Here is a 24,394-nt window from a genome sequence, read left to right as displayed (position 1 = left end):
TAGACGGTATCTTTTACGCATCCCTTCCTCCTGTAAGGAGAGTCTTGTGTAGCCTCGGTTGGATTCAAACTTGGAGCGTCAGGAAGGGTGGCTCTGAATACCTGATCCTCTCCATCTCCCTTCAAAGTGCTGTGATTACAGGCAATTGTTATGACTTCTGTCTTACACTGTTATTCCTTTGTAACTATTTTTAGGAAGTTTTACCATGAGTTACCCCCTCCCAATTTGTTTAGTTACTTTTTGCCAGTTTTCTTTTAATTTGTTCAGACACATGTTTTTGAGACTGTTTCATTTAGCCCAGGTTGTCTTTGAACTTTATATAACTGTGTGAACCTGAACTGATCTCCCTACATTTGGTCTCTAGTTGGTACAGGGACACAGATGGACGGACGGACGGACACACACACACCCCCTACACCCTCACCCTCTCTCTAAGTCAGGACTTTGATACTGTGTTTTTTCCAGGAGAGGAACCTCATGGGTCTTTGTATTTGTTGATTTCAGAACACAGACAGGAAATTACAAAGAACTGGCAATAATCTAACAGCTTGTTTTCATCACATGAGTCCTAAACTGAAGTCATGGTTTAAGTTTATAAACATTTCCAGGTTGTTTCACTTGACAGATTTCATGGAGTGTGAGGTGCAGCTCAGTGACAGTGCACTTGTCTAGCCCCACATGATTTCAGTTTTTCCTTATTTTGTGTATGTAAGCCCTTTCCCTTAGAATTGACATTTTACACTTTATTATGGGCCTTTTGCATGCCTGGCAAGCATCTACCATAAGTCTAGCCTAGTAACTAATATTGTGTTTCCTAACTCATCACTTTTGTTTAGAAAGGATCATATACGTGTGTATATATATATATATATATGATAACATGTATAATATATATACATTCATATTCTACCCCCACATTGGTTCAGACTGATCAGCTTCTTGAAGCAGTTCCCATGCCTCAGCCTCCCTAGGCCGAGGTTATAAATGAGTCACCATTAAGTCTACTTTGCTGTTTGTGTCTGAAAGAGAGCATCTTGGTTGAGTATCTCCTGCCTCATTTCTTAGAGTGATGGGCCACCATAGTCGTTTAAGAAAGCTAGTACAGGCAAATAGTCTTCCTAAAAATAACGTTAGACTTAGCCGGTTTGGAGCCTGTGCAGGCAAAATTGGTGACCCTCACTGGACTATGAGGCGATGTGGATTTTTTTTTTTTTTTGCCTTCGTTTTTTTGTTTGAGAAGACTAACTCTGCATAGCTCGGTTGCCTCAGACTCAGTTTTCTTGCTTATGCTTTCCAAATTCTAGGTTAACAAGCAATTTCTAGGTTTACAAGCATGCACCACTCTTGCTCCCTTCATTTTTTTTTTTTTTCAGAATTAATTCCAATAGCAGTTGCTAGCTTCTCAGTTCGAATACTGAGGCCACAATTGTGTGTTTACAGAGCACTTTGTGGCGCTTGGTTTGAGCCTCATAAACCCTTCCTACCAGGGCCTCCTAGGTCACGAGCAGATCGGTTTACGTAGTTAACCGTGCAGCCTTTGCAGGCTCTGACCGGCAAGGAACCCGGGTTCTTGCCCTGGGCCCAACCGATGCGCCGTTTGGATGGATTCTTTCTGTACCAATGTAAGGCGTCCAGCATAGTGCACGCCCGATGCCATTTCACTCTGGGACTCAGATCACTTCTCACCAAAGCAGTCGTCAATACCAAATCTCATTAGCCTGTGTCTTACCGCGGCCGCATCAGAACTCCAACCAAGCACGCCCAGTACTTGAAGGAGGGGCCCTTGCTCGGTCAGTCTACCGAAATTGCTCCTCGGTAGAGCTCGGGATAGGACAACGCGCGCCGGCCCACTTTACGGCAAAGGTGTGCGCTTTTGCGACAGCATGACGCAAGCAGGTTTTGGCGGGAAAAGCTGTGCACTTGGATTCCTGTGGCAGCTGGCAAAGGACTGCTTGGTGAGAAGGGCGTCCTGAACGGTGGGAAAGAACTCCAGCAAAGGACCCAGAGGGCTTGATTAGTGCGGGCTGGCATGGTGAGGGAGTGGCCCAGATGAGCGGAGAGGTGGGAGGGCCGCCCGGAGTGCGGGCTGGAACCGGTGGTCTGCGGCTCTCCAGCGTACAGGGACCAGAGCTTTTTGTAAGCCTCCGGGGTTCGCATGCTTTTCCGGCTTTAGGGGGTCCCTGCCTTCCGCTTCTCTCCGCGGCTTGGCCCCGCCCCGTGCCCTCCCGGTGCTGGGGACACGTGCGGTTGGGGTGGGAATTGGAAGTGAGCGGGTGGGAGGAGGGGCTGCTCTGGAAGTAATTCCCTTAGTTACACCCAGCTGTCCCCCACCCCGGCACCCTGCCCTGCCCTGCCCTGTCCTGCCCCCAACTCCCTTTCCGGGTCATTCATCTGAAAGCTTTTGTTTTGTTTTGTTTAGCAGTTACTTCCAGCTAAGCAAGTGTTCAGTTTTGCATAAAGGCGGAGGTCTATCGTAGAAACAGGATTTGTGATATACAGGGCAAAATGTTTAAATTTAGCTTTATGATTTGGGTAAATATGGATGAGATGTAAAGGGAAAACAAAGTCGTGCGGAATCATGGCAGGAGACATGGCTCAACGGCATTACAGGTGATGAGAATTTACACTCATCGCCCGTATTTTCTGGAATCCTGCATTTTACAGTTGCTGTGCTTGGAGTCATGGCAGTGCCTTTTGTGGAAGACTGGGATTTGGTGCAAACTTTGGGAGAAGGCGCCTATGGAGAGTAAGTTTGAGCCCTCATTTAAATTTTTTAGTGTGTGTGGGTGTCTGTGTGCACGTGTGCGCGCGCGTGCGCGCCTGACTTTTGTTGAAGACTGGGATCTGGTGCAAACTTTGGGAGAAGGTTCCTATGCAGAGTAAGTTTGAGCCCTCATTTTAGTGTGTGTGTGTGTGTGTGTGTGTGTGTGTGTGTGTGTGTGTTCGTTCTGCCATGGATGTACCTGTGGAGGTCAGAAGACACTTGCTGGTTCTGTTGAGGGTTCAGAGGACTGAACTCTGATCATCAGGCCTGACAGCAAGCGGCTTAACCTGCCTAGCCATCTCCACAATCCCTATTAAAATATTACCTCTTTGCTTGTTTTAGTTTTCTATCTCTTGTCTGAATACACACTTAAAAAAATCCTTTATTCCAAGTGGCAAAGAGCATGGATATTTGCATTTGTAAATCAAGGCTCTGAGTGAAGTTACTTCTCCACACTTGTCCCTCCTCTTTTGTCATAGTGGACATTGAACATCACCACACATCACCACACATGCTGGGCCTATGCTCTGCGACGAGCTACATTTTTAGGCCTATCAAACGAACAACAAATTTCTTTTTGCGTTTGATTTTGTTCAGATCAAAATCTTGTTAAATTGCCCAGCTTTGGCCTTATACTTGTGGCACACTGTAGCCTCCCAGGTAGGTATTACAATCCCATGTTAGTCGATCCAGTTTTTTTTTTTTTTTTAAATTTTTCTTTTATAAGAAAATCATTTCCCTAACAAACCACGTGTCTTAAAATTTTAAATGAGATAATGAAAAGACCCTGGCGGCATCCAGCCTGACTGGAGACCCTCACACTCAGCGGATCCTAGTTGTGTTTTGTGTTCCTGAGCGAGCTTTATGTGTCTTTGTTTCTTCATCTGATGATAGAATTAGTGGCTCTTACCTCAGAGGTGCTCAGGCATATATGCATGAGATTCATAAAGGGAAAGGAATGCTGCCGTGGGGCCAGATCATGTGTACATGTGATGTAATCCAGCCTTGTTACTGTTTTTCAAAGCCTCATCAGTACACACACCAGGTTTCCATGTTTCCAAGACTTGGAGCCTTCACTGAAGCACTCATCTCTGGTCTCATTGCTCGGGAGACCATGGCAGAGGCCATTTCATTTTCCTTGATGAAGAAAGGAAGAATAGTTCGGGATGTGTTACATTTAATTTCTTGAAGTTTTTTTTTCGTCCTAAGATTTATGTGTTTTCTTAATATGTGTGTTTGCTTGCCTGCATGTTAGTGTACTACATGTGTTCAGGGCTGACAGAGGGCCAGAAGGTGTGGGATTCCCCCAGAACTGGGAATTACAGATGGGTTATATGAGCTACCACGTGGGTGCTGGAAACTGTACTGAGGTCTGAAGCAAGTGCACTGAAATGCTGAGCCATCGTTCTAGGTGACCCCTCAATGCACCCCCCTCCCCCCCTCCCCAGTTTTGTTTGTAGAGAGTCTCATTGGCCTCAAACTCACTCCAAGCGCTCTGCTTGCCTCTGTTTCTCTTAGGTTTTTGGTTGTGAGCCTAGCCATTAACGGCTGAGCCATCTCTCCAGCCCTTGCCTCTGCTTCTCATGTGCTGGGATCCAAGACTTGTACACATCATCACTCCCTGCTTTGAAAGTTTCTTTGTAGTCCAGGCTGGGCTGGCTTGAACTTAGACCCCTTTGTCTCTCTCTAGAAGGTTGGAATTACAGGTGTGCGTCACTAATCTTTTGAAGATGTAGGAGAAATGGAATTCTGAGGTGAAAATGTTGTAACTCACTCTCTCTCTCTCTCTCTCTCTCTCTCTCTTTTTAAGAGTTCAACTTGCTGTGAATAGAATAACTGAAGAAGCTGTTGCAGTGAAAATTGTAGACATGAAGCGGGCCATAGACTGCCCAGAAAATATTAAGAAAGAGATCTGCATCAATAAGATGTTAAATCATGAGAATGTAGTGAAATTCTATGGCCACAGGAGGGAAGGCAACATCCAGTACCTGTTTCTGGAGTACTGTAGTGGAGGAGAACTCTTTGATAGAATAGGTATGGAGAAGATTTAAGATAACTATTTTACTGATCAAGTCTATATGTTGTGTGTTTCTGGAGATTAAACCCACCATCTCTCCACAGGCCCATCAACTGGTCTGTACTAAACCAGGCTGTCATCTGGTTGTTTGGTTTTTAGAGAAAAGGTTCCTCCATGTAACCCTGGCTGTCCTGGAACTCACTCTGTAGACCAGGCTGACCATGAGATTTATCTGCCTTTGCTTCCTCAGGGCTGGGATTAAAGGTGTCTATCACCACTACCCAACTCTCACCTGCATTTTTAAATGTTCGATCAATTTTATTTTAGAATTGTTTATGTAACAGTAAATTTGGAGTAAAATTCAGACATTCTTGACTTTGTAATGTAAGAGTTTTATGATTTAAGTCCGCAATATAGTGAAATTGTACATGACTTCCCTGTTGGTAGTCAGACTGGAACAATGGGAATTATTTAAAATTATTTTTATTTATTTTATGGCTGTTTTATATTCTGTGTACCGTGTGCATGTCTGATGCTACAAGAGGCCTGAAGCGGGCACTGGATTCCCTGGGAACTGACAGATGGTTGTGAGTCGTGTGGGTGCTGAGAGTCAAATCCTGGTCTTCTGGAAGAGTAGCCAGTGCTCTTAACTGCTGAGCTATCTTTCCAATCCCAGACTTGTGTTTAGAAGGAAATGAAGTCCGTTGGGGTTAGTATAAGATTAAAGTACTTTGATACCTTTAAATTATTTCCCTATGATGTTAGCTTATTTTCACTAGTCTCTAGGAAGATGTGAGTTACTTGGTGATGTATTTGTTAGTGGACTTGGGTCTTTTGATAGTATAAGTTTCTGTTTGCTTAAGTACAGACATAGTGAGATATGGATTCAGAGCCTATGTGGTTGGTGCCTGATTATGATCTTTCAGTAGACCATCAATATTATGTCTTACAGAGCCAGACATAGGGATGCCTGAACAAGATGCTCAGAGGTTTTTCCATCAGCTCATGGCGGGGGTGGTAGGTACTGCAGCCTCTTTTGCCTTCCGTAAAACGAGCATCATCATCATGTGAGTCGCTAACTTCTACTGCTCTGACTTCCCACTTAGGTTTATCTTCATGGCATTGGAATAACTCACAGGGATATTAAACCAGAAAACCTCCTCTTGGATGAAAGGGGTAAGAGTAACCTTTTGTTAATGCTATCTATCTATTTAATGCATGGGTGCTCCGTCTGTATGTACACCTGCCTGCCAGAGGAGGGCATCAGATCTCAGTTTAGATGGCTTTGAGCCACCACGTGGTTGCTGGGAACTGAACTCAGGACCTCTGGAAGAGCTCTTAACTGCTGAGCCATGTCTCCAGCCCTCGTTAATGTTATTAGGATAGTCATATAGACCCAACCCAGGCTTTCACATTACTGAAATACAGGGACCAAAAAAGAAACAAAAACCCAAACAATAAAACAAAACAATAAAACAACCAATCAAACAAAAACAACCCCCGCCCCCCCCCCCCCAAAAAAAAAAAAAGCTAAGAATTTATGGAAGTTTCAGAGACTGTTTTTGGATTTCACAAGACTTTAATGATATAGTTGTGGATCAGGCAGAGAAATACCTAGTCTTTTGAAAACAGTTTTTGTGTGTTTTGTTAGGGAATTATCTGTTAAATTCATCCATCTATTTGTTGATTGGATGCTTTGTGTTTTGGTTTAAATTTTGGAGATCTGCGGACGTTGTAGATATCAAGCTCATGTCACATATTGGAGGACATTTTCTGTCATCCTGTTGGCTGTAGCCTTCTCTGCCCTTGCTGTGCTTATTCTCATCTTGGAGTTGCTTGTTTTTCTCCATCAGTTTATTCAGAATTTAAGTCATCTTAAGGGCTTTGATCTTTTCGAATACGGTTTTGTGCTAAGTATGAGAGATGATTTTTCTATAGCATAAAACCACCCTGAACGCGCCCGATCTTGTCTGATCTCGGAAGCTAAGCAGAGTCGGGCCTGGTTAGTACTTGGATGGGAGATGAAAGATGGCTTAATGCCATCCTTTAGTTTATCTGACTTTTCTAACACTGTGCTCAGGATGGAGACCTTTTCCTATGTATGTTTTTAACACTTGTTTAAAAATTGGGTGGCTGGGGTTAGGAGCTGGAGAAATGGGTCAGAGCACAGGCTGCTGTTCCTGGGCTTCTCTTACCAGCATCCAACGTGGCAGCTCACAACTGTCTGTAACTCCAATTCCAGAAGATAGGACCCCCTCTTTCAGCCTCCATGGTATACAGACATGTGCAGGTAAAACACCCATGCACATAAAAATAAAAATGTCATACACCTCTAATCCCAGTATTTGGGAGGAAGAGAGAGAAGTGGATCTTAGTGAGTTTTAGGTCAGCCTGGTCAACAGAGTGAGTTCCAGGGCAATATAGAGAGAGCCTGTCTCAACAAGACAAGACAAAACAAAACAAAAACAAAACATGAAGGAAAAAAAAGGTGGTCGTAGCTGTGTGAGCTTATTTCTTGCTCCTTAATTATCTTCCATTGTTTACATGTCTTTTTCTTCTTCCTCACTGGCTTCTGTGTATTATCGTTATTTTTAAGTAGATAGTTAATGGTATGATTCTGACATTTTCAGAAATCCTTCCTGCTACTGAAAGTTCTTCTGCCTGCACTTATCCTGTCCCTCAATTGGAGCCTTACCTCTCTTTCCCCCTTTTCCTTGTCAGATCACTTGTATCTGTGTATTCTCCTCTATTCTGTAACGATTTCTGTAGTTACTCTAGGATATGTCCTCACATCTGTAGAGAACATGTTGTAGAAATTATTTAATCCTAATCTGGGGTTTCTACCCCACCTTTGACCATTTAGTTCCTGGACAAAACACACACAACCTTTATATTTATAATAAGCCTTAATCAGCACAAGAGCTGGGCGCATACCTACCCTCTGCTATTATGTCGCTTTCCCATCCAGTAATCCCATTATATAATTTGCCATGTTTTGTCTGGGCTGCTTTTAATTCCAATTAGCCAACCTACATGGCCATTATTTCATGACTTATGTAACCCATAGTGGCTTCCTCCTGTCCCACCTTCTTCCCCCTCCCCCACCCCCTTTGTGGTCTCCGGGAACACGAAGCCCTGCCCATCTCAATTCTGTCCAGCTATAGGCTGTAGACAAGACAAAATTACTACTGTAGAAATAACTTGGGGGCAAGGTCACATAGTGTCACTTGGGTCTATATGCGCACTCTATCATCTTTGGGGCAACCAGGTCTTGGGGGCCCGCCCTGAGCAGTGCAGTACATAGCAGAAGACCTAATCTCAACAGAACACGCCGTGTTTGTTTTTATGGGTCTGGGCTATTTCACTCAGTATGATTTTTCTAGTTTCATCTGTTTCATGATTTCATATTTCTTTACAGATGACTAGTATTCCATAGTCATAGATAACTTTTCATTATCAGTTATTGAGCTGTAGGACATTAAGGTTGTTTCTTTTTCCTAGCTGTTGTGAACAGAGCAGTAATGACCATGGCTGAGCAGATACCTGTGGAGTAGAAGGTCAGATCCTTTGGGCATGTGCCGACCGGTAATATAGCTCGGTCATACATACAGTAGATTTGTTTGTGGTTTTTTGAACATTTTCTGTCCTAATTTTCAGAGTGGCTTGATCAGTGTCCAATCTCCCCAGCAGCGAAGCCCCACCCCTGCACTCCCTCTGGTACTTGTTATTTGTTCTGCACCATTGACTACTGTCAGAGGACATGTTCTAACACCAGCCGAGGAGGGGGTTAGGATAGATGCTAGTGCAAGTGAGGACAGACAGACAGAAAACAAAGCTTCCCTCTTCCATGTTGTATGTGAGCTGCCACCAGAAGGTGTGGCCCAGATCCAGGGTGGGTCACCCACCTCAAATGACGCAATCAAGAAAAATCCCTCCCAGGTGCACCCTGCTTTCTTGGGTTTTAGTTACTTCCAAATGTTTGCAACCAAGATTAGCCTTCCCGCTTGGACAGGTTTATTCCTAGATGTTTTATTTTTCCTTGGGGCTATTGTGAATAGGCGTGTGTTCATGCTCCCTTTCTCTGTATATTTTTTTGTATAGAAAGGTTATTGATTGGGGTGGAGAGATGGCTCGGTGGCTAGGAGTACTGTCTGCTTTTTGAGAGGTCCTGAATTCAGTTCCCAGCAACCACATGCTGGTTCACAACCACCTATACTGGGATCTGGTGTCTTCTTCTGGTATGCAGATAGGTCACTCATACATAAAATAAATTAATAAATATTTAAAAAAAAGAAAAGTTACTGGTTTGTTCAAGTTGATTCTGTATCATACCACACTGCTGAATTTATTTATAATTTTTAGAGGTTTTCTGGTCATTTGCAAATAGGGGTAGTAAGACTTCTTATGTCCCTTTAATTTCCTTCTTTTGCCTATTGTTCCAATGACTGTTTCAAGCACAGTAAGTGGTAAAAAGGAATGGGTGGGGATAGTAGACATCCCTATTCCTGACTTCAGTGGGATTGCTTCCAAGTTTTTCTTCATTTTGAATGATGTTGGCTATAGGCTTATCCTGTACAGCTTTTATTGTCTTGAGGTCTGTTCACTCATACGTCATAAGGAAACCACTGATTGGTATGCTAAGAAAAAATACATAACATTAACACGCAAAATGTTTATATATATTTGTAATATAGTAAACACCTGTCTTCACACCTGAGTTTAAATAAATCAACATCCACATCTAAAAGTGCTCATAGTTAGCCACATTGTGGTGGTGCACAAGTTTAGGTCCAGCACTTGGGAGATAGAGGCAGGTGGATCTCTGTGAGCTCGAGGCCAGCCTGGTCTTCAGAGCTCGCTCCAGGACAGCCAGGGCTACACAAAGAAACCCTGACTCAAAACTAGCTAGCTAACTAACTAACTAACTAACTGGGTCAATAAATCTGTATTTAAAGAATAAATAAAAAAATAGCTTGGTGGTGCTTAATGCAAGCATTTGGGAGGCAGAGACAGGTAGACCTCGGAGTTCAAGGCAAGTTTGGTCTACAGAGCAAGTTCCAGGTCAGCTAGGGCTACACAGAAAGACTTTCTCTTAAAATTAAATAAGTAAAAAAAAAATTCTCATAGAATTATTAGTTAGTAGAAATTTCAGAGCAACTCAAATATCTACCAACTATAAGACAGAGAAATTATGAAATGCATAAGTTACAATTATAAGCAATGGCAGATGAATTTCACAGATAAAATGATGTAGACAAAATGTAACAAAACACAAACACAACAAAAGCCCGAACTTAACATATTGCCTGTTTTTATGAAGTCCAAAACCCAAATTATGGTTTAGGAATAGAAACAGGTAACAAGCAAAACTTGTAGGTGGTGCTGAAAAGGCAAGGGGGTGTGTGTCTGTTTTGTTTGCCTGCATATGTTTGTGCACACAGTGCTGGTGGAGACCAGAAGAGGGTATTGGGCCCTCTCAGAGATGGAGTTATAGATAGTTGTTAGCCACCATGTGAGTGCTGGGATTTGAAGTTGGGTTCTTTAGAAGAGCAGTCAGCACTCTTTTTTTTTTTTTTTTTTTTTTTTTTTGGTTCTTTTTTTTTCGGAGCTGGGGACCGAACCCAGGGCCTTGCGCTTCCTAGGTAAGCGCTCTACCACTGAGCTAAATCCCCAGCCCCCAGCAGTCAGCACTCTTAACCACTGAACTGTCTTTCCTGCCCGGTTCTGTTCTTCTTTTTAAAATTATTTATTTTGATTCTTTGAGACAGAGTTTCTCTGTATCCCTGGCTGGCCTCGAACTCAGAGGTGAGGTCTGGTCTGGTCTGGTCTGGTCTGGTCTGTCTGTGTATCTATCTATCTATCATCCATCCATTCATCCATTTATCTGGTTAGGTTTTTTTTTGAGAGAGTTTCTCTGTGTAGCACTCACTGGCTCTCCTGGACCTCGCAGTGTAAACCAGGCTGGCCTTGAACTCAGTCATCCTCCTACCTCTGCCTCCCTTTAATTTCTGCTGGGATTAAAGGCATGCACTGCCACTGCCAGCACCTGACTTAAATATGGTTTTATTAATTTAAGAATTTCATACAAGTGTTTCTTAAGATGAGTGTCTGGTAAGTGCATTTTGATTATACTGTTGTTCTTGTATATTTATTTTGTTTCTATTCAATATTTAATAGGCTAAAGAAACAAAAACTCCACTATCTAAAATTTTTCCTTCTGTTCTTCATAAATATATTCCTAAATCAGACCCCTAAATTTTGAATTCATTATGTGTAGTTTTCTCACTTAACAATATTATGTTGCAGATGTGATGAAAAACCAAACCCAAAAGATACTAAACTGTGCTAAACCGTTAGTATTTAAAGTGACTGTTATCTAGAAGTTGTAATCCCAGTAGTCGGCCTAGATTTCTATCATTTATAATTATTAAAAAGATATAATTGCAACATATCTCTCAAAATTAAATGTAGGTAAGCAATATGGGAGTTTATATGTTGTGTGGTGTGAACACAATTGACTTTTAAAGGTTCTTTTACTTGGTGGCATTTGTTCCTAACTTAAAATGCAGTAATTACTCAGTATGAACACGTTCATGTATGAGAGATGTTATGCTACTAGCCTTTTTCTTACGTATCTGATTCCATATGAGTTTGTGTGCTTTGTTTTTGTTAACTACTTCTATATCCATCGTACATAGGTATTATACTTGTCATGTATCGATGGACGTTTATGACCGATACTACTAGAAATATCCCTACGTTTGTGAATTTGTGGAGTTTCTGCTGTGGATGGGAATGATCTTAGTGAGAATTGTTAGTTCAAAGAGTGAATATTTCAAATTTTGACACTTTGGCCAGACTGCTTTTACAAAGGTTGTACTTGATAATCCCTCATAATAGGGTCCTTAATTTCTTAGATCCCTTTGCTATAACATTTAATGACGTCTGTATTTTCAAGGCTAGTATACCACAGTTTCTCAGTCTCACTGTTATTTCCTACCTGCACTGACTGACACAGTGCCTGTCACTTGCATGCAAGAGAACCAGCGCTTAGTCCCCTGCGTTGCCGATGACTCCGTACCCTCCACAGCTCTCAGGGAAGGGTTTTGTTCTGCTGTCTTCCTGGGTTGGTTTTCCAGGAGGGCATTCACAGCATCCTTATTTAACCTGGTACAAACTGGTTAGTTAAGAAGATGAGGTCTTTGCTAAGTTCAGTATAAATGACAGTGCCTTTTACCTTTTCTTTTACATATGCATAGATTTATTTATTTTTATTAATTATTTATTTACATTGCAAACATTGCCGCCCTTCCTGTACCTCCTCAAAGGGTTCTTCTTCCTTCCCCGCCTTCCCTTTGCCTCTGAGAGGGGCACCCCTCCCCCTAATTATCCACCCATCCTGGGCATAAAGTCTATAAAGGATTAGGTGCATCCTCTCCCACTGAAGCCGGACAAGGCAGCCCTCTGCTACCTATGTGCTGGGGGTCCTTGGACCAGCCTGTGACATCCATAGATTTCTTTTGCTTATTTTCAGGTAGAAAAGTTCTATAAGCCCTAAGCAAAACCAGCGTTATTTCCAATAATTTATATATATGTATATATATTTGCAGATCTTTTAATCCAGTGTTGTCTTTTTTTCTTTTGGCTTAGATAATCTCAAAATCTCTGACTTTGGCTTGGCAACAGTGTTTCGGCATAATAATCGTGAGCGCTTACTGAACAAGATGTGTGGGACTTTACCTTATGTCGCTCCAGAGCTTCTAAAGAGGAAAGAATTTCACGCAGAACCAGTTGATGTTTGGTCCTGTGGAATAGTGCTTACTGCAATGTTGGCTGGAGGTAAGGCTGCGTAATCATGAGAAAACTTCTATTCTCTGAAAAGTCAGATTTCTTATACCAAAATAATAAAAATGAAATAACCCAAGGGAATCTTAGTTCTGTGATAGAAAGGTTGTAAACCTTTAGTCGTGGGTGCATCTTTCCAGCTCTCTAGTAGTTTTATGTTAGTGTTTAACTCATCGCCTTGGGCTACAGTTACTAAGTACCATTCAGTGAGTGCATTACATACAGATTTATTTCATACAAATCATGAAGGCTTGCAGTCTGCAGTGGAGTTGCCAGCATGATCATTTTCTGAGGGCCCTCTCTCTTCCTGCCTTATAGTTGACCACCTTACTGAGAGGAGAGGCAGACTCTTTAGTGTCTTCAGAAGGACCCAAATCCTGCTTTTGAGGGCTTTCATACTCATGACCCAGTCACCCCACAAAGGCCCCACCTCCACAGTGGGAGTGTGAGAGTGAGTGATCTGGTTGGACTGCTGGCCCTTCATTGATTGCTGGGGCTAATTTGGCTGATCTGCCTGGTGACGCTGGCGTGAGTTCAGTTGAAGAGGACAACTCTCTCTGCTAGAGTCTCCAAACGAGCTCTCACATTCTTCCCCTTGGGGGTTGGGATTTCAGTGTAAACTTGAGAAGGAAGCAAACATTCAACCTATTGTAATTTATATCTTATTCTTAACTCCCTTGACACTCACTCGTAACCCAGAGGTTTATTTTCATGAAGTATAACCATTAAATTAAAAATCTCAACACCTCCTTTGGGGTTGCTGGAGATTAAACCCAGGGCCCAACACCTGCAAGGCAAAAATCCTGTTACTAAGTTGTATCTCCAACCTTAATATGATAGCTTTAAAAAGAATAAGTTTTTGTGAAACAGCGTGAAAACCATATTGAACTACTGTGGATGAAAATTGTATTCTTTTATACATTGTTCATTTTTCTTTTGTGTGATTATTTTTCCTTGAAATATTTGTTACATAATTTTATGAACACTCAAAGACTGTAACTTGTTTTATTTTTAGAATTGCCTTGGGACCAGCCCAGTGATAGCTGTCAAGAATATTCTGATTGGAAAGAAAAGAAAACCTATCTCAATCCTTGGAAAAAAATTGATTCTGCTCCTCTGGGTAAGTAGGTTGTTTGAAAGTATTAATTCTGGGGCTGGAGAGATGGCTCAGCGGTTAAGAGCACTGACTGCTCTTCCAGAGGTCCTGAGTTCAAATCCCAGCAACCACATGGTAGCTCACAACCATCTGTAATGGGATCCGATGCCCTCTTCTGGTGTGTCTGAAGAAAGCAACAGTGTACTCAAATAAATAAATAAATCTTAAAAAAGAAAGTATTAAATCTGTGGTTAATAAAATTCTGTGGTGTCATGTTAGCTGATTTTTCTTAACTTTCTTTTTTTTAATCTCCCTTCTTGTTGTCGTCGTAATCCTCCTCCTCCTCTTCTGTCTTCCTTCTTCCTTTTTTCTTCTCCTTAGTCCTTTTAGCCAACTCAGAAAATGTAAGTGAAGAGGGAGGGAAGAAACAACTCTATAGTTGTGGCATTTGGAAATAGCCTTTTAAAAATATTTTAAAAAACATATATAGCAAATGTATACTATATATTAGTTATCAGTATATGCTTTTGCAAAAGGTAAATCATATTTCATAACTCAGTTTTGATGCTCAGTATTTCCTACATCTTTAATTATGAGCCTGGATCATACTTTTAAAGATTGATGGCACTCAGTGTGTGGCTATGTTTTACCCTTCTGGTTTAGAGATGTAGGTTTTCCCTTAACTTCACTTCTAGAGAAGAACATGGATAAGCATTCATGTTACTTGATGCTGGGGTCTTCTTTATTTGCTTAAAGTTTTTTTCTTCTCCCATAAACAAGATTGCAGGGTTTGTCCGTATTTTTTTTTAAAAGTGTTATGGCTTATTTTATAAATTTACTTTTTAAGTTTGTACCATTTTTGTCATTTATTCGTGTTACTTTCTTGTTGTATTTTGAAACACTGGGTTTCACTGTATCCTTGGCTGGCCTGGAACTCACTATGTAGATCAGGCTGGCCTGGAACTTACTATATGATAATAGACCAGGCTGACTTTCATATTTAGAGAGATTGGTCTGCCTCTGCCTCCACCTACTGAATACTGGGATTAAGTGTGCACACCACAATGACTGGCAAAGATGAATTTTTTTAACCAGTAAGGCTGTAACTGATGCTGTCTCTTAAATTTTATTTTAAATTTAATATTAATACCGAGTGTGTAACTTACTAGCTTTTTAGTTTTACTCTGAAATGAAGTGAAATTTATAGTTTTTCTTAATCCTTTGGGGGTTTTTCAAAAAATGCATTAATGTATGTAACATTTGTTACAGTACTTCCTAGAGTTTATTATTCATTTTAGTTTTGCCGGATGTTTTAATGTGCAGATGTTTTAAAGTTTTCATACCTAAATTCTTGTCACTTGTGGTTTTGACTTATATTGTCATGCTGAGAAAGGTGTTTTCTATTCTGATTTTTTTTTCTTTGTAAAATTCTTTGTGTTCTCATTTGCTGTTTGTGTGGTTTAATTTTTGTGTTTGATTGCTTTTGGCTTTGATTTTGAAATGGTCTTGTTTAGCCCAAGCTGAACCCTGCGCTCAGCTGTGTAGTAGAGGATGATCTTTACCTTCAGTCTCCACCTTCAGATGCTGGTGTTCAGATGGCTTGTTTATTCTGGGAGACAAGGTCTGTGTTAGCCCATGCTGTCTTGAATCTCAGGCTGGACCTGACTGTGGCATCCTCTCAGCCTTCTGAATGATGGGACTACAAGCTGGTCACTTTTTTATTCTTGGTTTAAAATAATTGATTTATATATGTATTTTTTTTTAAATGTAGGAGTGCTCTTCTGCATGTACACCTACGTGCCAGAAGAGGGCATCAGATCCCTTTATAGATGGTTGTGAGTTACCTACCTTATGGTTGCTGGATAACTGTTGAGCCATCTCACCAGTCCCCTGGCTTACATTTTTGATGTTGGGATGTTGGAAATTGTATGAATTCTTTTTTTAAACTAATGTATATATTTCCCAAGCTGGCCTCAAGCATCCTGCCTGTGCTTCTCAACTATTGAGGCTGTAGGTGTATATCATGTTTCTGGCTTTTGTGTCTTTGAAAGTTTGTCTAATCTGTGTACCTCTTTTACAAATACTGTCTTGTTTTCTTTTCAGCTTTGCTTCATAAAATTCTAGTTGAGAATCCATCAGCAAGGATCACCATCCCAGACATTAAAAAAGATAGATGGTATAACAAACCACTTAACAGAGGTAAAAAAGAGGTTTCTTTTGTGAAACATAGATACTTATAAAATACCACAAACTCTGCAGGGGAGGGGGAGGGGCAGAGAGAGTGTGTGTGTGTGTGTGTGTGTGTGTGTGTGTGTGTGTGTCTGTGTGTGTGTACACACTACACATGTGTGCCTGGGGGTCCTTGAAGGCAGAAGAGGGCACTGGATCCCCTGGAACAGGAGGTACAGATGTTGTGAGTTGTGATGTGACTACTGGGAACCGAGCCTGGGTCCTTTGCAAGAACAAAAAGTGCTCTTAACCCCTGAGACATCTCTGCAGTCCCTCTCTTAGGACTATCTGTTGATGTACTACATTTCAATCAAGCATGATTTGTCCCAAACTGAATTAACAATTTTTTTTCTCTTTCGCACTTCTTCCATAGACTTTCGTTTTGGATGATGAGAACTTATTCCTTGTGTCTAGCAATACCTTCCTTCCCTGTCTGAGTCTTCTTTACATGTGTTACTCTCTCACCTTCCTTGGGCACTGGCAAGCAGAAAACTTTCAAACTGTACGCACCTTTCCCAGTTTGTTTGTTTGCATTATTTCACTTCATTGTAAGTAAGGTAGTAAGCAGTTAGAGAATCAGCATCACCTTACTGAACTGAACTTTGTTTTTACTCAGTAGAGTGTTAAGGTTTGGGAGGTTGGTGCTGGAGGCGTGGTTCAGCAGTTAGAGGACCTGGGTCTGATTCCCAGCACCCACAAGGAGGCCCACAAACATTTCTAACTCAGGTACCCTTTGGCTTCTGAGGGCACTCTGTGTGTGTGTGTGTGTGTGTGTGTGTGTGTGTGTATGTGGTGGTAGTGACATACTGTGCTATTTTATGTCTGTTAGCATTATTCTAAAAGTAGGATAGCATATTATGCTAAGAATGATGGAATGGTGGGCGGTATTGCTAATCTCAGAAGAGAGTAGAAGTTTTGAGAATTCTTAGGAAGTGTGAGGAGACAAGTAGCATGGACTGTAGTAGTCTAGCTGAGGGTCTTATTTTTATTGATTGTCGTTCTTTACTGAGTTATTTAAAAATTTTAAAAGTTCTAGTTATGAGCTACTCTTTTGTTGAACATCATGTTTACTCATAAAAGATGGCATTAAACTTGTGGCCTTAGTGAAGCACTAGGGTAACATTTCTTTGTTTAAACATAAAGTTGTTTAAGAAAAAATTGTTTATTTTATATTGCTTTGTATTCAGTAAATGGATTTAGATGTGGCTTTATTTATTCAAAATGCTAGTTGGATTAAATACTTGAATAGAGGATTTGCATTTGTTCCTTTTTTCAGGAGCGAAGAGGCCACGTGCTACTTCAGGTGGTATGTCAGAGTCTTCTAGTGGATTCTCTAAGCACATTCATTCCAATTTGGACTTTTCTCCAATAAATAGTGGTTCCAGGTAAGACATAAAATTTTATTTTTTCTTTTTTTCCTTTTTTTTTTTCTTTTGAGATAGTGTTTTACTAAGTAACCTTGGCTGAACTGGAACTGGGTAGCCCACCCTAGTCTTAAATTTGTATGGAACCTCCTGTGTCTGCCTCCTGAGTGTTGTGATTACAAGTTTGCACTACCATGGATTAGCAGATTAAGTTTGTTTCTTAAATGTAATTATCCCCCATAAAAAAGAAGTATATATTTTACTTAATAATGCCTGTAATTTTACCAAAATGAGAATGATTGTGCAATATAAAAAAATCCTGGTGGGTTTTATTTAAAGACAATTTTAGTCTGACTCTGTACTATACACACTTACAGTCCCAGGTAACTGTTAATTGGAAGGCTGAGGCAGGAGGATAGACAGTGCCAGGCCAGGCCAATCTAGGCAACATGACACAGTCTTGTCTCAAACAAACAAACAAACAAACAAACAACACAAAATGAATAATTAAAAAGAATGAAGCTGCCTTAAAAACAGAGAATTGAAGTCATACTTTTCTTTTCTCTTAATCTCTCAGTGAAGAAAACGTGAAGTTCTCTAGTTCCCAGCCAGAGCCTCGGACAGGGCTTTCCTTGTGGGACACTGGCCCCTCAAATGTGGACAAACTGGTGCAAGGCATCAGTTTTTCCCAGCCTACGTGTCCTGATCATATGCTTGTAAACAGTCAGCTACTTGGTACCCCTGGATCTTCACAGGTGAGGAATTTCAACTTTCAGATAAATAACTGTTGCTTTTTATTTTTGTGGTCTTAAATCTTAGGTATATGGCATTAATACTTTTAGTTGATACATATTATTTGGAAAAGTAAGAAATAATTAGAGGAGGCCATTATGGGAAAGAAGCTTAAGATCAGACTAATTGCTGTAAACTGGTCACACTGGATTTATTCAGCTTTCTTCTTTGATGTGCAGAACCCCTGGCAGCGCTTGGTCAAAAGGATGACACGATTCTTCACTAAATTGGATGCAGACAAATCTTACCAATGCCTGAAAGAGACCTTTGAGAAGTTGGGCTATCAGTGGAAGAAGAGTTGTATGAATCAGGTATGTTTTGTTAGTTTTCATTATTTCTTTTCCTATAGAAAATTAAATATTTGAGTAAAAGTTATCAGTGATCAGTGAACGTTCTAAAAATAAAAGTAATTAATTTGAAAAAGAAACAATTGCAAGTTTTAAGATTTTTTTGCGTTTGTTTGTTTTGTGTTTTCAAAAACCTCTGAAGTTAGTAATGTTATATTAAGCTGCACTTGGAGATGTCCTCACCTCCATGTTTGGGGTCTTGGTGCTGGCTCTTGACTGCCATCAGTCATCTCACCCAAGCTCCTTACCCTCACTATCACTGTCACATTGTTGTTCCAGCTTTTCAGCCTTAAATAGCGTCTTTTTTCTTTCTTGTATTGTTTTTTCATTAGTTTTTGTATTTGTTTGAAACACAAACACAGCCCTGGCTGTTCTGGAACTCATTCTGTAGAGCAGGCTAACTTGGAACTCACGGAGAAGGTGTGTGCCACCACCCCCGGCTCTTCTTGTACTGTAATAACCTTGTTTTCTCTCTCATATATTTGACTGATTGGTTGGCTACAGTATTGGGGGATTGAACTCAGGCATTGTGTATGCTGGGCAAGTGCTTTACCACTAAGCTACACCTCCAGTCTTCATTCTATTCCTATTATTTTTATTTGTCTTTTCTTTCAATTCTGCTTTGCTAGAATGCCTTCTTTTTTACCACAAGTTCACTTAGACTAAAGTTCTAACTTACAGCTTGGTTTAGATTGGAAAGAGAGAGAGAGCATTCTTTCTTTCTTTCTTTCTTTCTTTCTTTCTTTCTTTCTTTTTTTTTGGTAAGATTTTTTTTGATTTTTAATTTTACACTTATGCATAAACGGTGTGTCAGGGTACATGCGTATGTTAGTGTCTGTGGAGGCATCAGCTCCTTTGGAGCTAGAATCATAGGTGGCTGAGAGCCCCCTGGCATGGATGCCAGGAGTGGACCCAGGGTCCTCTGGAAGAGTGAGGGGCAAGTACTTTTAACCTGAGCCGTCTCTCTAGTCTTGAAATGTATAGTGTTCTCCATGACACTCCCGTTGAACAAGAACTGTTAAGAGTATTTTCTATTCACGTGTGTATGTGGCTTGACCTTATTTTTATTGCCTTAGGTTACTGTATCAACAATGGATAGAAGAAACAATAAGTTGATTTTCAAAATAAATTTGGTAGAAATGGATGAGAAGATACTGGTTGACTTCCGGCTTTCTAAGGTATTTTTTCATATATTTTATTTATAGTATTTTTCTAGATAGATTTTCAAAATGGCTTTGTGTTTTCCGTACAGTGGTCCCCACCCCTCTACACTGTTGCTTTCTGCAGCTTTGTGGGTTGAGCACGATTGTGATTAGCATGGTGAATTCTTTTGCTGTCTTACCCTATTCTCAACTAGGATGTGCATTTTCTTTTTGCCTAGAGTAGGTATTTTATGCCTATGTTTTTGCTCATGCTGCATACATTACTTTCCTGATACTTATTTGGTTTTTGTATTAACTGTGGAAGCATTGCATGCTTTTTGTTTTGGGGTAGCTTTAGTAATGGCTCCAAAGGGTAAGCGTACTAATGCTGGCAATTTTATCGTTTGTTATAGTTGTTCTGTTTTACTACTAACTGTGTCACTCTTACGATGCCACATTTACAGATTTAGCTGTGTATACATAGGAATGCAGATGGTATATGACATGTAAGGTTCCATCCTATGCGGTTTAGACTTCCACAGAAGGTTTTGGAGTATATCTTCATAACTAGTTTGTAAATATATTGTAACTCGCTTCTTTTTTTTTCATTTAGTGTTATAAACACTGACTTTTGCTATCATCTGTTTTTCTATATTTTTGGTTGTCCCTCTGCCCCCCCCCCCATCCTCCTTAATATAAAAATCTCGAGGGCTAGGGATCAATCACAGTTTGTACAGTGCTTGCTTAGCGTGCACAAGCTCTGAGACCGGATCCTCTGCACAGATAAAGCCAGGTGTGGCAATATCTGCCTGTGTTCCCAGTACTCGGTTGGCAAGAAGATCAGAAACTCAACTAGCCCTTTGTGGGACTCTGTTGTACCTAATTTTTTTTTTTTTAATTATAAGATATACAGATAAATGAAAATGAAAAGAAAAATTTAAATTATACCTTTTGACACTTGAAATTCATATTTTATAATACTTAAATTATTTTGAGTCATATATAATAACCTTTTTTTAAAAAAAGATTTATTTTATTTATATGAGTACACTACAGCTGTCTTCACACACACCAGAGGAAGGTATCGGATCCCATTACAGATAGTTGTGAGCCATCATGTGGTTGCTGGGATTTGAACTCAGGACCTCTGGAAGAGCAGTCAGTACTCTTATCCTCTGAGGCACCACTCCAGCCCATAACCTATTTTTTTAAATTTTATTTTTTTTACTTATTCACTTTACATCCCACTCACTGCCCTCCTCCCTCACAGTCCTTCCCCTATCCCCCCTCTCCCCTTCTCCTCTGAGAGGGTGGGAAGCTCCCTGGGATTCCTCTGGGAGGCTAGGCACATCCTCTTTCACTGAGGCCAGACTAGGCAGGCCAGCTAGAAGAACATATCCCATGTTTAAAATAAAAGTTATGACATTAAAAAGCTTGTACATTATAATGAACTTCATAAATTTTTGATTAATATTGTCATTTTGCTTACCTATTATTTTTAGTTTAAAAGCTGGTTCTATATTAAAACCAAAGCAATATAATGGATGTTTTCTGAGAGTTTATGTGTGGTTCTAGGAAAGGTCGAAAAGTAATTCATGTTCTGTATGTGGGAGACAGGTTGAAATAATTCTTTTCTAGGTTTTTGGTATAGTTAAAGTATGAAGGTTTCTACTCTAATGAAACCCATAAATTGTTATAGAATCCTGTTCAAACAAGTCAGATTTATATGGAGTGCATAACTAAGGTGGAATGTTGGTAAATACCTGCAGTCCGGTATTCTCAGAGAGGAACAGAGAAGAGGCAAAGAACAACTGGACATATTTAAGGGCGTTTGTTTCTCTGACCAGGAATGAGAATGTGCTCTTTTGACACAATCTTTTTATATTTTTAATTCATATTATTTCTAAAATAGGGTGATGGGTTAGAGTTCAAGAGACACTTCCTGAAGATTAAAGGGAAGCTCAGCGATATCGTGAGCAGCCAGAAGGTTTGGTTCCCTGTTACGTGACGAAGCCGTCAGCTCTGCTCATCCCTGGGGAATCCAGTGCTGCTGCTGTGGGACATTTTTCTTCCTAGAGGAGGTTATCTTATTCTGCAAACTGCAAACAGTAGTTGTCGAAGAACTCTGTGCCCATTACCCAAACATCTTCCAGTTCCTAGTATGTTTTGCGTACAAATCCTACTGTATCTTGATTGTATGTAATACTTTGGGGAAAGGATGGATCAAATTCATTAGGTATTTCTCCAGCTGTGTTTAAATTGTCTGAATTTGAAACCGAGTTTTGGGATGCTTGAGTTTTCCAGCTTTTATACCAATGTAGTATCAATTTTGAACAGCCAAAAGTTTGTTTCATCCCAAGCAAACTATTCTTTCTCTGCCTGTTTAGTTGTAAGGATGAATAAACACAGACCATGTACAGTTGATTGGTTCGTGAGTGAGGCCAGCCCCAGAAAGTATGTATGCACGTACTGTAATTTCAGCTTGGGTGTACGCTGCACAAGGGCTTGACCAATTATAAACTGTTTTGAGTTAGAATTGCCCCGCCCTGCCCCGCCCCTAGTTTAGCTAGTCAAATAAGAAGCCTGATTTGGTTGGTCTTTCAATGACTTTACTCTAAAAATTACACACTTAACTATTTTTTTCTACATTCACAGCCATATTTTAGCTACTCTAGAAATAAACTCTGTTTTCAAAATCAATACCCAAATTGGTGAACTGACTCGGCCACCATGTTTCTAGATGACACTGACTAAGAAGGGGATGGGGGAGTAAAGAAATGCAGGAGTTGGCCTGATTCTTGTTCCTCACATTGTAGACTCACTAAAACTTTGTCGTGTTCATAAAATTTCTATTAAAATGTGAATATATGACTGGGGTCCTGTATTCCTTTTTGTAGATAAGTTATAACATTGGTTAGTCTGAAGCCAAGAACATTTAAAATTTTATGGCTAAAGTTTATTACATGTTGTATGCTGTGCTCACCCACTTAGGTCTCTCATCCTCAGAAGTAAACCTGAACCTACCCTATTCAGTCTCCTGTTTCCCACTTGTAGTCCCACTGTGGTTAAAGTCAGCCATCTTGTTAAAAACGTTTACTTATTCCTTGGTAGTTTCTTTCCCAGAAAAGCTGTCAGGACGGTCCTTGTAAAGTGTGAGTGAGATCCCTGCCCCAGGCCCAGTGTTTATGACCTTTCATCACACTTAGAATCCCAAGTCTCATCTGCTGTACAGTTTCATTTCATTGTCTTCTTCATCTGATGCTATGCAGTACTGTCTCCGAGCCTGTGACTATCAAGTCATGATCGCTCTCCGCCATCACTTGGCATCTACTCACTGTATTGCTTTTGGTCTCCATGAATTTGAATATTCCTGTACTTACATAACTAGAATTGTCTATGCCTCCTAAGTGTTTGGCTTACTTAATACAACTGTTTTCAGGATTTATCTATGTTAAAACATGTCAGGTTTCATTCCTTGTGGTCACTAATACTCCGTTGTGTGTGTGTGTGTGTGTGTGTGTGTGTGTGTGCTCTTTCATATGATCATGTATGTTTGGATTGTTGCCACCTTTTGTCTATGTAAATGAAATACCTGCTTAAGTCTTTTTTTGTGTATATACCCTGAGGTAGAATTGCTATGTCCTGTGATAATTGTGTGTGTGTGTGTGTGTGTGTGTTTTTTTTTTTTAAAGATTTATTTATTGTTTGAGTACACTGTCGCTGTTTCATACACACCAGAAGAGGGCATTAGATCCCATTACAGATGGTTGTGAGCCACCCTGTGGTTGCTGGGAATTGAATTCAGGACCTCTGGAAGAGCAATCAGTCTTCTTAACCACTGAGCCATCTCTACAGCCCCAACACATGTGAACTTTAATACAACTTTCTAAGATAACATTGTGTGTGTGTGTGTGTGTGTGTGTTTGTGTGTGTGTACGCGCGTGCACGCGTGCGCGCGCGTGCATTCATGCATGCATTTAGGGCGACTACTTCAAGTTGGACAACTTGGAGGATATTTGTAGAGAAGACTGATTCTCCCTCTCTTAGTAGCCAGTAATTCCTGTAGCATTTTATCTAGGAGTGGGACCTTGAAAAATTTCCCTATCCACATTGGGATATCAACTGATGTTGTCATTGTTTAGGTCAATGCATGGTTAAGAGTTCATAGATGTAGCTCCCTGTCATATATAGAAGACACTGTCTGTTGTGTGACAAAACTTCTCCTGGAAAGGTGTGTGTGTTTTTTTAAGCTTATAAAAATAGAACAATTTATTTAAAATTTGTAACAGTGTTTTGAAACAGGATTTCACTGTGTCCATCATTATCTAGCTCAGGCTGTTTCTTTTCCTCCTTGCCTGCATCTCCCAAATACTGGGATTACATAGCGTGCCTAGCCCAACTTGACTTTGACAGGACAACTAAATTTACAGCTGTGTTGTCCTTCCTATGTAATTTTATTAACACCAAAAACTGCATCTTTAAAGGTTGTACACACACTACAGTAAATCTATGCCTTATTTTTTTTTGTTTTCTTTTTTTCTTTATTTTTCCATCTTTATTAAATTGGGTATTTCTTATTTATATTTCAAATGTTATTCCCTTTCCCGGTTTCCAGGCCAATATCCCCCAACCCCTCCCCCTCCCATTCTATATGGGTGTTCCCTTCCTAATCCTCCCCCCCATTGCCGCCCTCCCCCCAACAATCACATTCACTGGGGGTTCAGTCTTAGCAGGACACAGGGCTTCCCCTTCCACTGGTGCTCTTACTAGGATATTCATTGCTACCTATGAGGTCAGA

The 24,394-nt window shown here is 40.4% G+C and overlaps 1 protein-coding gene across 3 annotated transcripts; it reads left to right on the top strand.

Annotated features, from left to right (window-relative positions):
* Window positions 1-1,918: 1,918 nt before the first annotated feature.
* Chek1 (checkpoint kinase 1) lies at window positions 1,919-22,467 on the top strand. Of its 3 annotated transcripts, none has more exons than XM_087560232.1 (13): window positions 1,919-2,032; window positions 2,665-2,746; window positions 4,575-4,798; window positions 5,734-5,798; window positions 5,888-5,957; window positions 12,432-12,620; window positions 13,642-13,746; window positions 15,826-15,921; window positions 17,228-17,336; window positions 17,893-18,070; window positions 18,287-18,418; window positions 19,531-19,632; window positions 21,509-22,467. In XM_087560232.1, exons 2-13 carry the CDS (start codon window positions 2,682-2,684, stop codon window positions 21,602-21,604), a joined length of 1,431 nt encoding a protein of 476 aa, XP_087416358.1. In that variant the 5' UTR covers window positions 1,919-2,032; window positions 2,665-2,681; the 3' UTR covers window positions 21,605-22,467.
* The last annotated feature ends 1,927 nt before the right edge of the window (window positions 22,468-24,394 follow it).

The sequence above is a fragment of the Rattus norvegicus genome, chromosome 8 (genome assembly GCF_021556685.1).
Source record: "Rattus norvegicus strain SHRSP/BbbUtx chromosome 8, alternate assembly SHRSP_T2T, whole genome shotgun sequence".
Taxonomy (NCBI): domain Eukaryota; kingdom Metazoa; phylum Chordata; class Mammalia; order Rodentia; family Muridae; genus Rattus; species Rattus norvegicus.
Note: the sequence above shows the minus strand (reverse complement) of the source record. Positions and strands in the feature narration are given on the sequence as shown.

Excerpts from the sequence above, each read along its gene's own strand:
- Chek1 (XM_087560232.1), top strand. The coding sequence starts at position 2,682 with ATGGCAGTGCCTTTTGTGGAAGACTGGGATTTGGTGCAAACTTTGGGA. Across the intron at positions 5,958-12,431 it reads CCTCCTCTTGGATGAAAGGG|ATAATCTCAAAATCTCTGAC; the intron begins GTAAGAGTAACC and ends CTTTTGGCTTAG. Across the intron at positions 19,633-21,508 it reads TTGACTTCCGGCTTTCTAAG|GGTGATGGGTTAGAGTTCAA; the intron begins GTATTTTTTCAT and ends TTTCTAAAATAG.